The sequence below is a fragment of the Dysidea avara genome, chromosome 11, assembly GCF_963678975.1.
Source record: "Dysidea avara chromosome 11, odDysAvar1.4, whole genome shotgun sequence".
Taxonomy (NCBI): Eukaryota; Metazoa; Porifera; class Demospongiae; order Dictyoceratida; family Dysideidae; genus Dysidea; species Dysidea avara.
The window spans coordinates 11,019,635-11,040,888 of NC_089282.1; the positions used below are offsets into that span (position 1 = coordinate 11,019,635).

The 21,254-nt window shown below is 38.0% G+C and overlaps 2 protein-coding genes across 3 annotated transcripts in view; one reads left to right on the plus strand and one right to left on the minus strand.

Annotated features, from left to right (window-relative positions):
- The window catches only part of LOC136238359 (uncharacterized), a 26,515-nt gene extending 5,934 nt beyond the window's left edge, over positions 1–20,581 (minus strand). The window contains exons 1-37 of the mRNA XM_066028793.1: positions 20,454–20,581; positions 20,175–20,212; positions 20,036–20,119; positions 19,813–19,980; positions 19,696–19,754; positions 19,537–19,651; positions 19,386–19,484; positions 19,163–19,326; positions 18,977–19,106; positions 18,830–18,927; positions 18,676–18,772; positions 18,474–18,613; positions 18,189–18,423; positions 17,852–18,139; positions 17,726–17,794; positions 17,444–17,668; positions 17,218–17,388; positions 16,895–17,159; positions 16,164–16,846; positions 15,873–16,104; positions 15,731–15,816; positions 15,523–15,677; positions 15,131–15,466; positions 14,841–15,081; positions 14,599–14,736; positions 14,359–14,521; positions 14,184–14,304; positions 14,033–14,135; positions 13,793–13,943; positions 13,607–13,744; positions 13,446–13,555; positions 13,244–13,386; positions 12,769–13,183; positions 1,063–12,572; positions 787–1,010; positions 285–486; positions 38–233 (exon numbers count right to left, since the gene is read on the minus strand). Of these exons, the coding sequence (XP_065884865.1) occupies positions 38–233; positions 285–486; positions 787–1,010; positions 1,063–12,572; positions 12,769–13,183; positions 13,244–13,386; positions 13,446–13,555; positions 13,607–13,744; positions 13,793–13,943; positions 14,033–14,135; positions 14,184–14,304; positions 14,359–14,521; positions 14,599–14,736; positions 14,841–15,081; positions 15,131–15,466; positions 15,523–15,677; positions 15,731–15,816; positions 15,873–16,104; positions 16,164–16,846; positions 16,895–17,159; positions 17,218–17,388; positions 17,444–17,668; positions 17,726–17,794; positions 17,852–18,139; positions 18,189–18,423; positions 18,474–18,613; positions 18,676–18,772; positions 18,830–18,927; positions 18,977–19,106; positions 19,163–19,326; positions 19,386–19,484; positions 19,537–19,651; positions 19,696–19,754; positions 19,813–19,980; positions 20,036–20,119; positions 20,175–20,212; positions 20,454–20,535 (17,874 nt within the window). The 5' untranslated portion in view covers positions 20,536–20,581. The remainder of the gene's footprint in view (positions 1–37; positions 234–284; positions 487–786; positions 1,011–1,062; positions 12,573–12,768; positions 13,184–13,243; positions 13,387–13,445; positions 13,556–13,606; positions 13,745–13,792; positions 13,944–14,032; positions 14,136–14,183; positions 14,305–14,358; positions 14,522–14,598; positions 14,737–14,840; positions 15,082–15,130; positions 15,467–15,522; positions 15,678–15,730; positions 15,817–15,872; positions 16,105–16,163; positions 16,847–16,894; positions 17,160–17,217; positions 17,389–17,443; positions 17,669–17,725; positions 17,795–17,851; positions 18,140–18,188; positions 18,424–18,473; positions 18,614–18,675; positions 18,773–18,829; positions 18,928–18,976; positions 19,107–19,162; positions 19,327–19,385; positions 19,485–19,536; positions 19,652–19,695; positions 19,755–19,812; positions 19,981–20,035; positions 20,120–20,174; positions 20,213–20,453) is intronic.
- Positions 20,577–21,254, plus strand: part of LOC136238363 (PAX-interacting protein 1-like) — a 5,976-nt gene continuing 5,298 nt past the window's right edge. For both annotated transcript variants that reach the window (XR_010692939.1, XM_066028798.1), the window contains exons 1-4: positions 20,577–20,714; positions 20,839–20,985; positions 21,045–21,088; positions 21,143–21,206. Coding sequence is in view for 1 of the 2 variants with exons in the window: in XM_066028798.1 (XP_065884870.1) it covers positions 20,658–20,714; positions 20,839–20,985; positions 21,045–21,088; positions 21,143–21,206 (312 nt within the window). In the remaining variant the exon portion in view is untranslated. The remainder of the gene's footprint in view (positions 20,715–20,838; positions 20,986–21,044; positions 21,089–21,142; positions 21,207–21,254) is intronic.

A 21,254-nucleotide genomic window follows, 5' to 3' on the forward strand; every position in this document is an offset into this window, starting at 1 on the left:
AAACATAAACAGTAAAATGGATCACACATCTTCTTACTGGAACTGCACTTGCACTGCCTTCAACAAATGTGGTTGAGTAATTCAATCCTGAGGCTATGGGTCCATTTAGATCAACCACCGGTGGATTATTATCCACAGACAGGAAATTTATCCTTACAATGGCTGGTGCAGAATTTGCTCCAAAACTATCTGTTGCTATTACAGAGATCATACGAGGCAAATTCTCTGGATTTCTGCAACAAATAAATTGGATTATACAATGTACAATTTATCTCATTACTTACAATATGGATAGAGAATTTTCATATCCCACAGCTCTCAAAACATTTTCAAATTCAGTAGCTGGTGCAGCAGGTATAGCAATGAGTGTAAAACCGTCTGTATGTTCAAACATAGCCAATGAAGTAGCCGGAATGAAGAATTCTTCTTCAGTGAACCTCTCAGCTAAGGAAACTGTGACTAAATTAATTTGATCATTTTCTGGATCTGCAAACAAAAACAATATCGTATATAATTAACGCACATGAAGACGTGTAGCTACATGTATGTGGACATGTCAATGGACACACTATACTGCAGCATATCTGTGCAAGAAGCAGTTATCCAGCAGAAATTTCTGCAACTGAATAACTTGAAAATATAGAAAATTTCAATGATACTTTGCGAGTCATGCAAAATCTCCGGCCTTACATATATAACTCGCCATACAGTATGCATGTACCTACATGCTGTAACCCTATAACCTACATACATACCATACTTGTACATACTTATATACATACGTACCAGTTATTTGCACATTCTCAGCAAACAGTAATGGTGTGGTTTGACCTTCTATGTATACCAGCATAACATCTACAGTTCCATTTGGTCCTAGTGCTATTGTAGGTGGATCATTTACTCTTTCAATGGTGATATAGGATGATGGCATATTGGAGCTGAACAAACCATCATTGACATAAAATGATATTGTTCTAAAATCTCCTGCTGGCTCATCAGTATTAATGTAGCTATAAGAGAGAGAATGTAATGAACAAAAGCATTATTAGGTTCTAGTGTTACCTGATTCCTTTTAGAACATCTTCAAACTCTTCTATAGATGCTGGGCCAGTCAGGTTTATCCATGTGTTATTTGAGCCACTGGCTAACTGTATGTTGGCAGTGAAATTAACAAGTAGCCTTTCCCCTACATCTCTGCTGTCTTCAATCCACACAACTGCATAGCTCATGTTGTTAACACCACTATCAGCATCAGTGATAGCCAAAAATTGACTGGCAACTGGCACAGCAGGGCCCTCCTCTACAAAGTTTCCTATCACTATGTCAGCACTACCAAACTCCATTGTATCAATCACATCACTGTCTCCAGGAGATGGTAATGTGTTGGTAATATCTAATGTTAAGAATGGCGGATTATCATTGATCACTACAACTGATAAACTGAACAATGAGGTGGTGGTCATATTCCGATAGCCGATAGCAAATGCTATTGTTCTTGTTCCAGGTATTGGCTCCTCAGCAGTGTCCTGGTATACTGTGTACCTCAGTACTTGTTGGTAGTACTCAAAACTAGCTACTCCTGAGAACCGCAATAGTTGAGAATTGTTACCCATGACAGTAATTAATGAATTAGTACGCAATGACAGAAGTTGGCCAGGCACTGGTGTGTTTCCATTAGGTAAAATCCTTACAGCGGCAAAGCCAAGAACATCAGTGGTATCATTATCTGTAATTGTTAGCATATTTGAAAGATTTGTGATTGTGTTGGGTTCTTCCAGGGTACCAGAGCTGGGATTAAGGATTGCTACTGGTGCATGTTCATCCACATCTAATATGGTGATGTTTAAAATGGTAGTGCCATTGCTTGGGTCTATGGGATGTCTAGCAATGACAGTCAACTCGTACACACACTGTCTCTCTTTATCCAATACAGCATTAGTTGTAACAACCCCATCTGAATTAATAGTAAACTCAGTACTTCCAATAATCTCATAAACTACAAGAGAATTATTTGTGTCAACATCATCATCACTAGCTACCAATGTAATAATGGCAGTTCCAACTGGAACATTCTCTGCTACTGAAGTATTGTACAATGGTTCAGGGAAGTATGGATCATTGTCATTCACATCCAATACTGTAATAGACATATTAGCAAGGCCTGGCACCAATGGTCCCACATACATGGTGTCCGTGGCAAGGACTGTTATGATAATAACAGGATAAGGTCCTTCTCTGTCTAATTGATTGTTTAATACTAGCTCTCCTGTTCTATTATTGATGTAAGCTATCTGTGCTGGATCACTGCTAGCGATAGTATATAAAGTGGCAGGAGAAATGTTGGTATCATTATCAACAGCAGTCAGGACTAGTAACACAGTCCCTACAGAAGTATCTTCTGCAAACTGAAGGTGGTACTGGTCAATTGTAAAACGAGGTTGATTATCATTGACTGGAACAAGAGTAACAGTAATAAATGATGGGGAACTAGTAATACTAGTATCAGTGGCTGTTACTTGTATTACTCTTGATAATCTTCCTCCTTCCATAAACTCATCATCAAAACTCCGGTACCTAATCAGTTGTAAAGCAGTTGTATAGTTGGCTATTGGTGCTGGACCATTCAGTGTCAGTCGCCCGATCTCATTATTATCAGTATATGTTATGCCATCAGGAAGTTGGGATGTGTTGCTAATAAACAAGTCATCGCTAGAAATGAATGACACGAAAATGGGTTCAACTGTGAGAGAGGTGATAATATCAGTGCCACTATCTTCATCAATGATACGAACAGATGAGTCAACAATTGGCACTCCTGTGCTACCTTCAAAAAATTCAGTTTGGAAGTTTTGTAGATTCCCTCCACCAACAAACACCACAGGAGGATGGTTGTTCTCTCCAATGACATTAACTGTAGTATACACTGGAGTACTGACTTGTTGAAACTGATACACAGTGAATATAACTTGCCTGGATACTAAGATTGGTTCAGCCATACTATTGATGTATCGTAAGCCTCTTAAAATTTGTAGATACTCACCAAAGGATTGCATTCCGGTTAGCATAAGGCGGTGTGACATGTTACCAGTTAGCATGACTTCTGCTGGAGTGTAAAGACTAAAAAGTTGTTCAGAATTTCCGTCCAGTGCATTTAAGATCTCTATTTCTGCACTAGTAAGGACGTCCATTGATCTATCAAAGTCATTATCTGTTATTATTACAGATGAAGAAACAATGGACACAGGTACACCACTTTCTGTAAAATCTGTGCTAAAATTACCACCTTCAATATTGACACCATTTAAATCGAGTACAGGAGGAAATTCATTAAATGGTTGAATAGTGATAGTTTGAGTCAGAGTCTCACTATAAAAATCACCATCATTGACAGTTACATGTAGTGACCTTGACTCTGCCAATGGGTTAGCAACAATGTTGATATACTCTGCACTCCTTAGAGTATTCGTGTATGTTGCAATGCTGTAAGTTCCACTGAGGTAAAGTGTGATATTAGCGCCAATATGAGACAATGTTACTGTGCCAGGGAAATCATAACCTATTTGTAGGAACTCCAAACAACCAGTAGGACCACAAGTGGATGAATTCTGTGAATCAGAACAACTACAGCTTTCTGGTAAAGATTGTAGAACATCTGTTAACACTAATGTAATTCTGGCAGAGTCTAAGGTTTGGAAACTGTCTGCGTCAAAAACAACTATGCCAGATAAAATTTGTTGAGAAACTTGGCCTTCCACAAAAGTGATGTTGGTTGTAATATTCGATAGCACTGGAACATTATCATTCAGATCTATTACATCAACAGTTACTACAGCTGTACCATTCTGACCGGCAGTATCGTATACGATGGCTATAAAGTTGTGCTGTATTGGTCCAATATCAAAGTCTAGAGGTTGAGACAAGAACACTGTACCATTATTTTGTGATATCGTAAAAGCTGTTACTTCATTTGGTAACACATAACGGAGGTTTCCATTGTCCAACATATCTCGGTCTTCAGCCGTTAACTGGAATACTATATTTCCTACTGCTGTATTTTCTGGGATAGCAAATCTGTAGCTATTGTTGGTGAAGTTTGGTAGGTTATCATTCTTATCTTCTATAATCACATTAACAATAGTCCTGTCTGTGGCATTTACTACATCAGTCACAATAACAGGTATGGAATATCTTGTTCTTCCCTCACGATCTAAAGGCACTCTTGTAGTAATCTGTCCTGTGATACTATTGATCATAAAAATGTCAGTGTAATTGTAAAGTGAATAGCGTAGTTCAGAATCTAAGATGTCAAGTCCACTCCCTGATCCTTCCAAGGGTGCAATGCACAGTTCTGGAGAGCTGTCTGCATCAGTGGCATAAACTGTCACCACGTTGGTTCCAGCCTCCTGGTTCTCACATACTGACACAGTATACATGGACTGGTTAAATAAGGGAGCTTCGTCATGTACGTTTTGTACAAAGATTTCTACTGTAGCATTTGACTGTAACACTGCTTCTTGATAGTCCAAATTTGTTGCAGTAACAATCAGGCGGTACATACAAATATTTTCATAGTCGAGAGCGACAATTGTAGTGATTTCACCAGTGATAGGATCGATCGTAAATGTACTAAATTCATCCACCAAGGAAAACTCAACATTTCCTTCATCAGCAACAGTCACTCTTTCTACAGAAATATTTGCCATACCTTCTGGGACCATAACAAAATATTCTGGTGGATCAAATGTCGGTGTTTCTTCAAATACATCTTCAACAGTAATGTTAACTAAAGCACTAGAATTTAATGGTGGAATTCCATTGTCCATTGCATACACATTAAAAACTAGTGATGGTGTTGTTTCAAAATCCAATGCATACACTAAAGTAATTTCACCTGTAATGCTGTTAATTCTTAATGTATCGACTGGATTTGGTATGAAATATGTAATTTCACTGTTATTTCCTAAATCAGTATCAGTTGCATTTACACGTATTAAAAACATGTTGCCAACATTTTCTTGTACAAGAACATCATATGAAGGACTATCAAACAATGGGGCATTGTCATTAACATCTGTGATGTCAATTGTGATTGATGTACTATCAGAACACAGCCCATCTGTTACAGACAACGTTAAGAAATATTCATCTTGTGTTTCCCTGTCAAGTTCAACCACAGCTTGCAACTGCCCATCCACATACTCAAAAGTACTTGAATCACTTAAGTTGTATGTTAACACACTAGTAATGTCATCATCTATGGCAGTTATTCCTTGTCCAAATGGCATCCCTACTGGAATTCCTTCAGAGACTGATATTATGTACATACTACGTAAGAATTGAGGACAGTGTTCATTTACATCACTGACAGTAATAGTAAATGTTGCTGTGGTCATTAACCCACCCTCATCTTGTATTGTGACACTGATGATGTATTCTGATACAGTCTCTGCATCCAAGTTAGTCAGTACAATGATCCTACCATCCATGGTTAGTCCAATGGCATCATCACCACCATCAAATGAAAACATTACAATATCTCCATCAGAGTCAGTAGCATCTATGGAATAGATGGTCTCATTGATGGCTGCAGATTCTGATACAGTGATGTTATAGACTGTGTCTGGTGCAAATTGTGGAGCATGTTCATTTTCGTTTATTACAGTGATTTGAACAACTGTGGTATCCATTCTCTGAGGAATACCAGTATCCCTGGCTTCTACTACTAGCTCATAATCAGATATGTTCTCTCTGTCTAATACAGCATTGGTGTAGATCATACCGGTGCTTGTGTTTATTGAAAAGTGGCCCAAATCATTTCCAGAAACAATTGAGTATGAAATTACACCATCTATACCACTATCTTCGTCAGCAGCAGAGAAGTTGGAAATGACAACTGGTATACCTATTGGAAGGTTCTCAGCTATACTGGCAACATAGTTATCCATAGCAAACATGGGATCATGCTCATTTCGTAATTGTACATCAATGAATGTTGATGTAATATTACTGTATGCTTCACCATCAAAGATAACAAAGTCAACTTGTCGCAGACCTATAGATGGTTCATTTTCAGCATTGTCATACATGATGGCATTAAGAAAGCCCATGACTTCATAAGTAGTAAAGCCTGTTACGTTGCATCGGACATCTGTTGTGGTGGTGTATTCACAAGTGAGATTATCATTTGGATTAAACAGAATCATCTCCATTGCTCCATTTGCAGGACTGTGCAATGTAATACTGAAGAAAGCGACTGTGGAGTTAACATCATTGTCTATTATAATAACATTTTGTGATGTAATTGGAACTGGACCTCCACTATCAATAAATGTGGTACTGAAGTTAACACCATCAGTCTCATTTCCATTAAGATCTAATACAGGACGATCATTACGGGCAATCACTTGTACACAAGTGTAAACAGTACTCCTATCAATACCATCACTGACTATAAATGTGATGTTTCTAGTACCTGCTGTAGGCTCTTCAGCAGTATTAACATACTCAACTGTTGCAAGTATGTTCTCAAATGCGCCAACGGATGATGAATTGATAACATCTGGTGACAAAAGCAAGGTCTGATTTTGGTAGTAATTACCAGAAATATATATCCTGATAAACTCTTGATCACCATCAAAAGTATCAGTCAGAATCACCCTAATGTATGCCAGTGATGAGTTATCTACATCAATCAAAGTGAAATTGTTTGACAATACATCGATAGCATCTGTCATGTCTTCCACAAAGTATACCGTATGCTTGAAGCCAGGTTCTGGCCCATTAGGATCCAACACTGGAGCATCATTGAGAGATTGGAAGAATATCAATACAGTTTCCTCCTCACTGTAAATATACCCATCAAATACTCTGATTGAAACAGTCCTAGTGCCTCTTGTTGGCTGTTCACTGGAATGACGATAAGACAGTGTTGTTAAGACTTTCTCGTATTCATAATGTGTGGTGTTGCCTGTTAACTCAATAGTGTTATTAGTATACAGTGCTGTAATGTTAGTGTCATTTACAATGACCTCTATCGTTTCTTCATTTCCATCAAAAACAGTCAAACTTATTATTGTTCTAGTCAGGATCGTTCCATCATTATCCCTGATTGTAACATTTTCCACCAAGCTTACTGTATTATCTCCTTCTAAGTAATTCACGAAATCTGGTTGTGTAGTTATTTCTGGTGGGTCGTTGACTGGGGTGAGTGCAATATGAGTGGTAGCAGGATCACTCATCTGTGGCTGGTTGAAACAAACATCATTGACTGCAAATGCCACAATGCGATAAGTCCCAACCAGTTCCTCAGCTGTGTTAATGTACACCACACGTTTTAAAGCATCCTCAATACTCATGATATTAACATATCCTGAGATTATTAAAATATGGGGGTTGCTGTCATTGATTTGAAGTGATGGAAAATTAGAACCATCAGTAAAAGTGAGTCTCTCTTCATCACCTTGTTGAGGGTTCATTAAGGTGATAGTTAGTGTGTAGTTACTTGGGTTAATATCAGTGTCAGTTAAAGACAATGAATCAACATTCACTACAAAAACTGCTGGTCCTTCCTCAGTAAATTCTGTTGCATAGTTAGGGCTAATGTCACCATCCAACAATAAAACTGGCTGTCCTGCATTAAGGCACACAACCTCAATGACATACTCTGCTGCACTGCTGTTGTTTGACGTGTATGGCTCACAGCGTAAAATATCTGTCACTTGGAACTGTAGCAAGTACCTGCCTGTAAATGATGCAGAAAATGTAGAAATAAAGAACAAGGAATCTAATAGTTCTTCATATGATGAAAGTGGTGCAATACCAGACACAGACAAAGTGGAATAATCATAAGAATAATAATACTGCAAAGACGTTGTTTCAACTGACGAGTGCAATGCTACCCCACATCCAATAGCACAGTTAACATCATTATTAACATTTGCTGGAATAGTACTAACAACAGCAAAATGTATGCTCCCATTAAAGAAGCTTTCTCTGCCAATGTCAGTACCTAAAAGTAACTGACCTACATCATCTGAAGGAGAGTCAATGTACTGTGTATCATTCAAAGCTCCATCAAAATAAAAGTCTACTGTCCATCTGTCGTTGTAAGGTCTTAAAACAAATCCAATATGATGCCAAGCTCTTTCTAACTCATAGCAAACGTTGTCATATACAATCATGTGTGAATGAAAGGTGGTATTATAAAAACCAAATTGTAAGCTGTTGTCTTGCAGACACCTGATGGAAAGAACATTTCGGCCAGTGAGGATACTGCCCTTGGAAAATATCGTTTGCACAGATGCAGTAGAACCAGACTGCTTCCTGACCCACAACAGGATTGATGCACCATTGGTGACCACAAAATTTGGTGAATAAATCAAGTATTGTCCATTGGCATTCAGATATAGTGTGTTGTGTTCATCTAGAACAGCACCACCGAATAACGTCACATCTCCTGTTGATGTAGAGCTTGTTACTAATACCGCATCAGTAAATCCACATGATTGAAATTTCCTCAATTTTATTTCTAGTGGACAGTCATAAGGTTGTGAATTTTCATTGGGTGCAAAACCAATTTGAGGGTCAAATGGTGAAATTCCATTAATTGCAACTGTGGCTGATTGAAGCATTTCAGTATCATTATCTGTAATTGAAATACCAGGATTTAGATTCACAGTTCTACTACCATCAAAAAATATAGCCCTGTTGCTTCCGAGTGATAACACTGGGGGATGCTCATTGACACCTGAAATTTGTATATTTACCATTGCTGTCCCAGTCATTGAAGGGGTACCAGCATCACTGGCTTGAACTATCAAATTATACTCAGATGTCTGCTCACAGTTTAGTGGTAATGTTAGGAATATTGTAGCAACATAGTGATACTGAGACACCCTGGTCAGTGCAGATATACTGAATGGTATACTACTGTTGAAAATGGATAGTTCTAATTCACTGTTCATGGTGTCAACTTCATCTAAATCACTCACAGTCACTTCTAAAATACTTCCATTTACAGGGATATCTTCCCGTATACTTGTACTATACATTTCTGGGATGAATGTTGGTTGATTGTCATTGGCATCACCAATTAGTATCTCAACAACAGCAGAACCACTGCTGCCTCCAGCATCAGTAGCCACCACCTCAAATGAGAAATTGCTTCGGATTTCTCGATCAAATTCAATAAGAGAAGTTATGACTCCAGTAGACTCATCAATAGAAAAGTAGGTTGGGTCAAAGTTAGCACTATAAATTAGCGAACTGGTATTGTCTGGATCATCAGGATCAAATGCTACCACTTGTAAAATAAACCTCTCAGCTTCTGTATTAGACGTATTGACCAATGAGATTACAGCACATTGTTCAGGTAATATAGTAGAGCAGTTAAGAGCATTTGGTGTGAAGTCTTCAGTCACATTGTTGACAAAGTATAAAGGCATACTAAACATGGGGTTGCTATCATTCAAGTTTATCACATTGACAATGACATCAGCTTCACCAAATGAGGTGCTTAATGACACATCACGAGCTATAACAGTGAAATTCACAGTTGATAAGAGTTCAGAATCAAAGAGAGTTGAGTTTACCAGAGTAATCACTCCTGCATATTGATCAATGTAAAACAAAGTAGATAACAAGATATCTGCATCATATACATCAGTGGCTATCACTACATTAGGGTCGGCAAACTCATATGTGAAATTTGATGTACAGTCGTTGTCAACTGCAAATACTGTCACAACAAAACTTCCAACATCTGAATGTTCAGGAAGTGATGCTGTATACAATGATAGGTTAAATACTGGATCGTACTCATTTACATCCGTCACTTCCACGACAACACTGGCTGTTGTATAGAAACACTGGTCTGTTGCAGTTACATTGAATCTGTGTTGTACTGCAGATTCACAGTCAAGTGGTTGAGCTATGGAGATATTCCCACTGGTCTCATCAATACCAAACAACATACCATCACTGATATTATAACTGATAACTCCATTACAACCAGCATCACTGTAGGCAGCAAGAACTTGTAAGATTGGCAGAGAAAGTGGGGTATTTTCTGGCACAACTACAGTGTAGGTGTATTGGTTAAATGCTAGAGAACAGTTATTGAGTGCCACATGCACAGTTGCCATCTCCAAGGGACACCCTCCAGGTACAAGGAAATTAGATGTAATCAAAATGTCCACATAATACGCACTCTGATTGAGGTCAATAAGAATACTCTCTGCCACCACCAATTCAAGTGTTAGTCCAGTTAAGTCAAACAATTGTATTGAAGGAGCCATTGATTGATCAGCACTTCTGATATTAGTAACACTTGCATCAATTGGGTTCTCATCAGGATCACAAGCCGAAAGATTAACAAGTGGAGTACCAGCCACTGCACACTGTGGCACAACAGCATGATAGGTTGAGGGATAAAATGTAGCACAGTTGTCATCCTGGTCCATCACATCAACAAACACGTATGCCATGTCAGTCTCATTACCATTGGTGGCCTCTACAAGGAGAGAATACTGTGAAAATGTTTCTCTGTCAGGAGGAAAGTTGGTTGTGGTAACCCAACCAGATACAGGATCAATTGTGAAAGCATAAGGGTCAGTTGAAATCATACCACTACCACTACTTGCTTCACTAGGACACTTCTGATCAAATGGAACTCCATCTATATTTATTAGAGCATATGTTATGTTAACTGGTGAATTGGTACTATCCCCGTCCATAGCAATAACTCGAATGACGTTTGTGCTTGGTTGATTTTCAAAAATATCTGCAGTGTAGTTTTGCATGGTGAACATTAGAGCTTGATCACTAACTGGTACAAACAACACTTCGGTACATGCCAAGTTACTCCTTGCACCATCAATGGTGACTGATATACATACTAGACGACTACCAGCCTGAGGCTCATCAGCATCATCTTGATATGTCAAGGATGAGAGAATATTTATGATCTGGTCAACTGTTGTTGTTTCATTATAGCATAAACTTTCACCAACCATCTCTAATGGAACTGAGGCATTGACCATGCCTACTGCTGGTGTTAACATTATTTCCAACTTGGTAACAGCTACTGCATCACTATCATCAATCCTAGGATTAATCGTGAGGCTTACAGGATCACCATTTTCTATAAAAGTGGTAGAGAAGTTAACACTGTTTCTGTCACCATTCAAATACAACTGAGGCAGGTCATCAGTCAGGTTAATATAAATCGTAGTCTGTACAATGTCACTGTCGAGTAGACCATCACTAGCAACAAATTCTACTACACGTGGCTGTGGATTAGGCTCATCAGCGTCATTGACATAAGTGACATTCCTTATCACTTCAGTGTACGTGTAAAGTGTCAAACCCATGTCAAATGTAATTGTGTGGTTTGAAATACTTCCCAGTGTGATACTCTCCTCACTCCCATCGACCGGGTTTGTTAATGTAATACTGATATACTGGAGAGTTGAATTATCTACATCTAGTACAAATGCTCTGTCAGATGCTACTGAGACTGGGTCACCTTCTTCCACAAAAGTAGTACTATAGTTTCCTCCAGTTCCTTGTTGACCATTAAGATCAATTATAGGAGGATTGTTAACACCGGCAAAGAATATGGTCATCATATCAACTTCACTGGTCGTATTCACTCTTGTACCTTCGACAAATCCTAGCAGTGTTCTTGCTCCTGACATAGCATCCCCCATCGCAATTCTGTGCTCATAAGTCAGAGAACGAAGAACTTCTTCATAAGTCTTAAGACTGTCCCTACCTGTTAAAGTCAACTGTCCAGGATAAGAATCATTGACAACTATATTGGTGCTGGTGAGTAAGCTTTCATCAATGGCCAATACTTCCACGGTGAAGTTAAGGGTGACATTTTCAACTGTCAATTCTATAGTGGCTGAAGAAATTTCAGTATCATCCACATCAGTGACTGTCAAATTGGGAGCCACCTGTATGATGCCATCTCCTTCAGCATACATAATGGCAGGTACATTAAACCTAAACTGGGGCAGATCATCCACAAGGTTAAACATAACATGGACATAGGCAGTAACTTCAAAAGGATTGATGTCCTGGCCATCATCAAAGACAGTAACTCGGATTAGCCGATAAGATCCAGTAGGCTCTATGGCATTGTTGATGTACTTCAGTTCATGCAAGGCATCTTCAATATACTGCCTAGATGTAGGGCCATCTATTCGAAACAATGTGGATGCATTATGCAAATATGTTCTAAACACTCCTTCATCATCTGTTGCATTAATAACTTCCACTTCAAGAGAATATGATATTGAAGTATTTGAATCAGAATCTTCATCAGTTATAACAGCATCAGGAGCGAGATATATAGGGGCTGAGCCCTCTGTGAAGGTGACTGTATTGTTGTCATTCCCAGTGCTAAGCTGAAGAAGCGGTGATTGGTCATTGACTAACACAATATCAATGGTAAGGGAGGCGTTATTGCTATAAAACATTCCATCATGCACTGAGATGTATACCATCCTCTGTAAATCATTAGGATAAGGCTCTGATACATTGTTGTGATACCACACTCTAGTAAAGGCCTATCAATGGACAATGCAATATAAATCAGTCCATATAACATCTATGCACAAAAAGTTAAACTGCAGCACCTAAATATATTGGTTAAAATTAAAATAAGTTCCCTAAAACCTCTGAATTCACGTAATAAAATTATTTAGTACGTACATGCACTACTTTTTATATAATAGGATACACAAGATATATATGCATACTCACCTCTTCATACTCTTCTACTGTTCCAGAGCCCATTAGTTGCAACACACCATCACTAAATGACCCTGTGATGTCATCATCAGTCACAGCATTAAATGACAACCATTCGTATCCTCCATTATGACCATAGAGGATCAGAGATGCAGAAAGGATTTCAGAACGCATATCAAGGTTATCATCTGGGTCATAAATCATAGTTGCATTTGGAAATATTTGAAGTGGCCCAGAGTTCTCTACAAATGTGACCATATCTACTGGTATTGATATGTTTAATGTTTGATCATTGACCAAGCGAACATCAACATCAACAGACTTGTTACTAGATGTACCACGGGAGTCAGTGACAGTTAATACCACACTACGCATTTGTAGAGTAGGTTCAATACGTGTATCGTTGTCTATGCTGAAAGTTATTTGTCTATAGTGAGCACACACACACTAATACAATTATTCTTATCATGATGTTAGTTTTATATACCTCAAGAACTCCTGAAAAGCAGCGATGCCATTGTTAACTACAGGTGTCACAATAAACTCATGTGGACCATTGTGTGAAACATTAAAGTAGGGCAAAGACTCAATGTAGTAGTAATGAAGCATATCGTTGATGTCAACACTATCCTAAAGTATTAAGTAAAACAACATTATGAATAACGTACACAAAATTGTGTACAACTAACCTCAGCGACCAACTCAACAGTAGCAGACATTAAATAATCGGTTTCAATACTGGTTATAGTTAGTCCAGAAAATACATATATGGGAGCAGCATTCTCCTCATACGTCACCACTACATCAGTACATAAAGAATATACCTACAAATATATGGTACTATACTTACTTAGACTGGGACAGAAAAGTACAGGAGCATCCAGCACAGCTAACACCATTATTGTAATATTAATGGAGTAGGCTGAGTAGTAACTTGTGAATGGATTGTCACTAGTAGTGTTCACCATTCTGCTCCCCAAATTGTCTACTACAGAAACAGGTAATGATGTGTGCATGTATTTTAGGTTTCACTAACCTTCAGCAGCTAATACTTCAATGAATGATTCACCAGAGGCATTTCCAGCTGGGTAGAAACGAATTGCATCATTGGGATAGAGGAGAAAGGCATTCTCCCTGTTAACGCCATAAGGAATGTTAGTCCAACTTGCCATGTTCTCAGACCAATACTGTGATAAATAATTAGCAGTAAGTAATGTCATATGAAACATTAATGGATACATCCTGTATGCATACATATAAGTATTCCCAGCCATACCTGCCAGTATCCAATACTTGTATCCACATTAATCACAGCTAGACCAACGTCAGTTCCTTCTGGATCATAAGCTGATTCCATTGCAATAGTTGAAACTGACATGCTAAGGAACATGTGTAAGTGATCCAACCTGGATATATATACTACTTACTTTTCTGAGACAGTATCTTCATTGGTGTAGATATTATAGTTTTGATTGAACACAACTGGAGCTCTGTTCAAATACACAAGCCCGTACACAAACGTCTCATCATTTTCACTGACTGGTAGAGCTAAAGACATACAATAAATAGGCCTTCACGTGGTATATACTTCTTGAGACTTACTATCATTATCAACTACACCAGTACATGTAGTATCCATACTAGACCCATCCCATGCTTGTATGGTTAAGGAGACATTTCCATTAGAACGTGCTGGATTAACAAACGGGTAAAACCGAACATAGCCTTCAGGATGAACAAACACAGGATAGCAGATGCTAACATCCTAGAAGAAACAAAAAAGAAATGAAACTTAAAAAGTGCTATTAAGAGTGCTAAATAAAGTTCGATGTATAAACATACTGTGATATTATTCCATTTTCCATATGAGTCATTTCTGTATTGCCAGATACCGAGAGGATCAGGCATTCCCTCTGTGATAGCTATTATAGCTAGTCCAATAAAATCAGCTGTATAGTTTGCACGATCTACATCTATGACCTAAATAAAAAAAACACAGTATCTACAGGCACTAGTAAAAACGAATGCACACGCATATTCCACTATACACTTGCATGCACACAATTGTATCTTTCATATCTTACTTCATATTCAGTGATCAAAAAGCTAGCATTGAATCCGAAATTTATTTCAGGAGGTAAGTAGTCATCCAGGACAGCAAAGGTATTATTTAATCCCAACAGTTTTGGTCTATCATTGACTCCCTCCACAGCCACATACAGTGTGGTAACATGGTCTACCCCTCCCTCAATATTACCAAAGAAAAAATCTTGTGTCTCAAACTGCAGCTCCACGCAACCTTCATATGGATACTCTCTTACACAACTAACATGCAAATAAACATTAAAATATTGATATGTTCTATGATATTCACCTCCTAGGAGTTTGATCTGTAAGTGATAGTTGGACTGTTGTAAACACAGTTGTGAAATCAGTCACTGGAGCATTATCAAACATTGCAGTAGACTGTACAAATATTGCTGAGGTGTCATTTCCAGTAATACTTATCCCATCGGTGAGAACATCAAAGCTTTCAGTAAGTACTAGTCTTCCTGGGTCATTATTAGACCCTGTTACTATACGCAGTCTAACACTGTAGCCAGTATCCACTCCTCTACTAGCGAAGAAAAATTCATTCTGAATGTCTTCAGGTATCAGTGAGATCAAACCAGAATCTTCAGTATAGTTTAAGAATGGATCCATTTCAAGCCTGTTTTACAACATACATGTATGAACGTACATATAATCATGATATCCATCAAATACCTGTTCGGTAACACAGTTCTAAATCCACTTGCAGTTCGAACATCTACATCTATCATACAAGGCTGTGAGCCACTAAGGTTTATTGAAATATTTACAGTTCTTGGAACTGTTGAAGGAGGAGACAGAGTATTATTGTACACTGCTGATTGCAACACCTGTTAACCCAACAGTGAAACAACATGAGAGTTAAAGAGTATCTTTACCGTACCTCTACCAGCTGGGGGTATGTCGACACATTAGAGATCTCATATTGTACAACAAACTGTGGTGAGGGAATTTCCATGATATTCACACCTACAAAACAAAGGAAATAAAGTCAGATGTAACTTCAAGACATGCATGCATCTTACCATAAGGTACATTTTCAAATATTATTTGTTCACGTTTATTTGTATCAGATCCAAAAGCATCTACAGCATTTTGAATAGTGACAATTGCAATAGCATCAGGTGGAAACGTGTCATCAGAATCCACGTCTGTAATATTGAAGCAAGTTTCTCCTTCAGGGCAAAGCCTTTCGCCACAAAACTCTTCACCATCACATTCAACAAACGTCCGTACTGTTACTGGAGATTGCATGCTCTACATTAGAATTATACATAGCTATTCAAATATTCATAATTCTCACGGCAAGAACTTACCAAGTTCCCATTGAAGAAACAGTATGGAGGGTCATCAAATGTACTGATGTTAATAAATATTGTTGGTCCATTGTTATCATCCATCCCATCAAATGTGTTAACAATGACTTGTCTCAACACTGAAGGGTTAGGATCAAGAAACGTATTCACAAAAGTTACTGTCTGAAGTACTCGCTCATAGGTACTAAAATCTGCTACGCCCGACACATTTATGTATGTCCCATTGTAATAAATATTCAGTTCTCCATTGTCAGTGATCATAATGGTATCTCCTTCATGGACAACTGGCCATAAAGACAAAGTGGCATAAGTCAAGGTGCCACCATCACGATCAGGATCTACTATGGTGTCAGTGGATTCAAATAACATAACAGGATCTCTAGTTGATTCATCAAATGTTACTGTTCTATCAGGGAAATTAAACCGCGCTGGATCATTAACAGGAATCAATTCAACTACAATGCAAGACTCAGAATATCGATTGTATTCCCTGATTGTAATATTTATATTCCTTTTCTGGTATGCATTATTAGGCTCTTCCAATGTATTGAAATATTGTACAGTGGACAGGAATCCTAAGAATTCTTCAGCAGTTGCTGTATCAACTATTTCTAATAATCCACCATCACTGGTCACATTGAAATCAGTGTTATTATCATAAGCAAATTGGTCAGATGCATTACCTAAATGAAACACATTAAAATTTAAAGAAAACAACATATTACACTAACCATTGTTAACTTCAATGGTGACTGAAGTGACGAACGTAGGACCAGCATCATTATCTGTAATATTAGGATTATAAAATATTGGTACTGGATAGCCATCTTCAAAAAATTCAGTAACAAACACTTCCTTAACAAACACTTCCTCTGCAGGAGCTGAACCATTCACTTGAATAACTGGTGGATAGTCATTAACAAGTATTATCTGTAATATCACAGTTGACTCTATGGTCATCATAGAATAGCGATCTTGTATGGCACTCTGTTGAGGCTAGAAACAAAATAAAAATATGTGGACATTGATAGATATACAGTGACCAATTTTGTACCTGAATTACTACAGTAAAGTTTCTCCAGAAAGGATAAGATGGTTCATCTATTGTATTATCATAGGTGACATTTTGTACACGTTCCACACAACATATCAAATAACGGCAATCACTACAGTCGACTGTTACTGAAGTACCATTCAACGGAACATCATTTTGTAGCAACAAATCCTAAAAGTAATCAAATATGTACATGGAGAACAGCACATATCCAACAAATGTTTACTTCGTTCATTATAGGATTGTTGAGGGTGATAGTGACTTGTTCAATCAGTTGGTGATCATTTAGTTGGTCATTATCAGTGATGTTATACACAATGGGGACAGGTCCCATGTTCTCTGTCATATTAGGATTACCATCAGGGTTGATGACTGGATCACTGTCAGCCACTGGATTTATTGCAATGGCTAAGGATGCATTTGTATTGAACATTCCATCATCTACAACCAACTATAGAAATATACAAATACATGTGTACATATACCTTTTGTATTGATGTTTACTTACTGTAACAGTCCTGTTAACCAAATCTGGTTCATCTTCATTGTTATAATATACAATGGACTGTATTAATTGCTGCAAAATATGTAGTAAATCAACTACTTTATTCTTTTCATTTATGTTGCTACATACCTCATACACAAAAATAGGTGCTTCCCCTGCCATAACCAAACTTGGATTGCCACCGTATAAACAAGAAACAACCATAACAGTGTCATTTGGTGGCTGCAAAGTGTCAATCTCTGGACACACTTCACTATTATTTTGGACACAGTGCAAATATACTTGCTGATATCCTGTTACACTGACACTAGCATCATATTTGCCTGTCATATCAACGGTATGAATTAAAAAGTTGTCAAAGTCACTTTGTCCACTTCCACTACCACTAAAAACTATGTCATCATCACATGGTATGGTCTGCATAAGATAAAGTACACAGTATAAAATTTTGAACACCGTCTCTTACCATAATAAACTCCTTCTCCATTCTGCTGGTATATGAGTCTATAGTGGCTGTAGCATATTGTAGAGTATTGTTTGTGCACTCTTCATCATCATCAGAAATTTCAAGGTTTGGAAATATGGGACCAGTCCTGATAGACCCTTCAGTGAAGACAGCTTGTGAGTTTGCTGGTGAGATGACTGGCGCATTGTCATTAACAGGAATGAGACAAAATTTGGCCATGTAAAACGTTGTATGTCTACAACAACAATCACACAAATACAACAAATGATTGTAGCTTCAACATACACTTCATCTCGTATGGTCAAGTTGACATCCCTGACTAATGGACAAGTCAGTTCATCTCCAGAGTTCATATATACCAGACTGCTAACAGCTTCCATGTAGTCACCCAGTGAGGCATTACCACTAAGTGTAGCTTGCCTTCCCTGCATTGAAATATAATAAACACTTGTGCATATACTACAGTAACAATATGGCATTCGCGTACCATTGAATGGTCTAACATAGACCTATTGGCAAAACTTAAGCTTTCATTGTAAGACCCACCAATCAAGGTGGCTGTAAATGATTGGATGTAGACATCACTGATGGAAAGGTATGCAAAATAATATTGTAATGTCTATGAATGAATGAATACAAACCTGTTTGCAGAATCTGTGTCAGATAAATTGAAGTTGTTACTTAATAGAAATAATGGTGGTTGTCCTTCGGTAAAGTTAGGAAGTGGTCCCACACTGAGCTGCATAGTACATCATGTAACAACAGAGGATCATATACCGTGGCTATACCATAGTGGGGCTATCATTATCAGGCAGCACAAAAATTGTGACTATGGTGGAGTTCACATTATCGCCATCATTGATGACAAATTCTATTTGTCTTGGTGTGGTGTTTGGATCGTCAGCAGTATTGATGTACCTGGGGGACAAGCATCCCATACAATACCAGTACATGAATTAGCAGTAAGTACATACCTTGTAGTTTCTAATACTCTGGAATAATTCAACCCATTTGTGCTTCCAGTTAGTACCAATGTGGTGTCATTGCTTTGTTGATCGACAACAATCAAACCACCAGCTGAAGAAACATCCACCGTTAAGTTCTCATATCCAGAGTCTTGTACATTTAGTATAGTAACCTGTATGATTAGTGCACTTGTTGTATTACAACTAATATTATGTGTGCATAACAATTTACCCTAGCCTCCATAAACATGAACACCCTGTCATCGTCAACATCAGAAATTGTAACCGATAAAGCAATAGGCACTCCTGCAGTATTCCCTTCTTCAAAAGGCTGTGACAAGGAAGATGAAACCATCAAGATATTAAAACAAAATTGTACATACTATTCCAGCAGGTATGATGTCTATCATTGGATTATTATCATTGATACCTTGTACTTGCACACGAATACTGGCTGGACCACTGCAGAATGTCCCATCACACACTTCCAGTGAAACTCTAAAACGCACATTAAAGATATGACATTTCAATGATGAACTTACATTCTGTCCATGAGCACAGGCTCGTCTGTTGTAATGTTAAATTGTACCTGCAACAACACCTACAAAACCAGAAAAGATGCTGTAACTAGCTATCAGTTCTTTAGCTATAACAATTACATTCTGGTATGTAGCTATAGTATGGTTCCCAGTTATGCTCAGTGTTGCTCTTCCAGATGTAGTACCATAGGTGCAGGTGAGATTATACATTTCACACATTGTGCTGTTAATGGTCAGCATAACTCTGGCAGCATCATCTGTGTCTGTCTGCAGCTCCACAATAGCGGACTAACAATTACAAAGTGATAATAGATTATTTGATGAAGTTAGCTGCAGTTCATACCTGCAACGATGGGAAGGCTTCGTTTGTGTCATCATCTCCCAACTCTAATCCTGTGCCATTGAATAAGCTCACTGGTCCTCCCTCCTACAAATATACAAAATACTGAGACTATTAAAACTTGTGCGCCTAAATATGTTACCTCTGTGTACAAGGGGCACGAACTGCATCGGCTTTCAGCTGGAGAGACACAAAATAAAATATCAAGCGCTTGTTTTACATAAGTAGCGCTTGCGCATAATAAAGTCAAATTGCTTTCTAACATTTAAAAAGCAGCTAGCTATCAATCCTAAAAGTAAATTATCATTAACACGCAACAAGTAAACATTTCGTCTTTTTGAATCACTGGATCCAGACGACATTAAAAAAGAGGCGTAGCTAGACTCCACATAGCTATAATGAACATTTTTAGCAGACTTACGCTGGACACTGCAAGTTTCTTGTCCACTTCCGCTGTAGAAAGCAGCAATGAGCAGTAAAAGAGGCAGCAAAACTTCTTTCATGTCATCAGTTTCGCCTCCTTTTTTGATTTGCTAAAATAGTTCCACCCCAGTTATTGTAACCTCACGTGATGATTGCGTGTTGTCACGTGAGAACTTGAGTAAGATTTGATCACGGACTCAAGATGTTCTCATCCGTTACTTATTACCTGCAGGAGAAACACATCAAAAATCTTACCGAAGTTAGCCATTTGCAGTGTAAAAGAATAGTATTTCTGTTTATGATTCGTATTTTGGGCTGTTTGAAGTGCGAATTTTGTATTTCCAACGTCGCGCTTGTATCTTGGATTATCTTTTGTTGCCTAGTTGAAACAAATTCTGCAGAATGGTGGAGCCAAGAAGGAATTTTATCTCAGTAGTTTAGTACAATATGTGATCTGTGATGATGAAGATGTGGCGAAGAAAATGGAGGATGATGTCAAAGGAGCAAACTCAGATGCATTAATCATCAAAGTATGACATCATAATTATAATCATTTTAATTTTTACTAGCTAATGTGATTTTCTAACAGTCAGACTGGATAATGCTGTCCATGAAATGTGGACTCCTTTTGCCGTATCCTTTTGTGTTCATCTGTGGTGTTTCTTTAGTTTCTTGACTGTATGTTAGACCAGATCTTTTCTGCTATGCAGGGGAAAAGGTTTTCACTGGGCTTATCTTTTGTCCTTCTGGGGTAAGTACTAGTTGCTGCTTCGTTTGGAATTTGTATTGTCAAAATGTG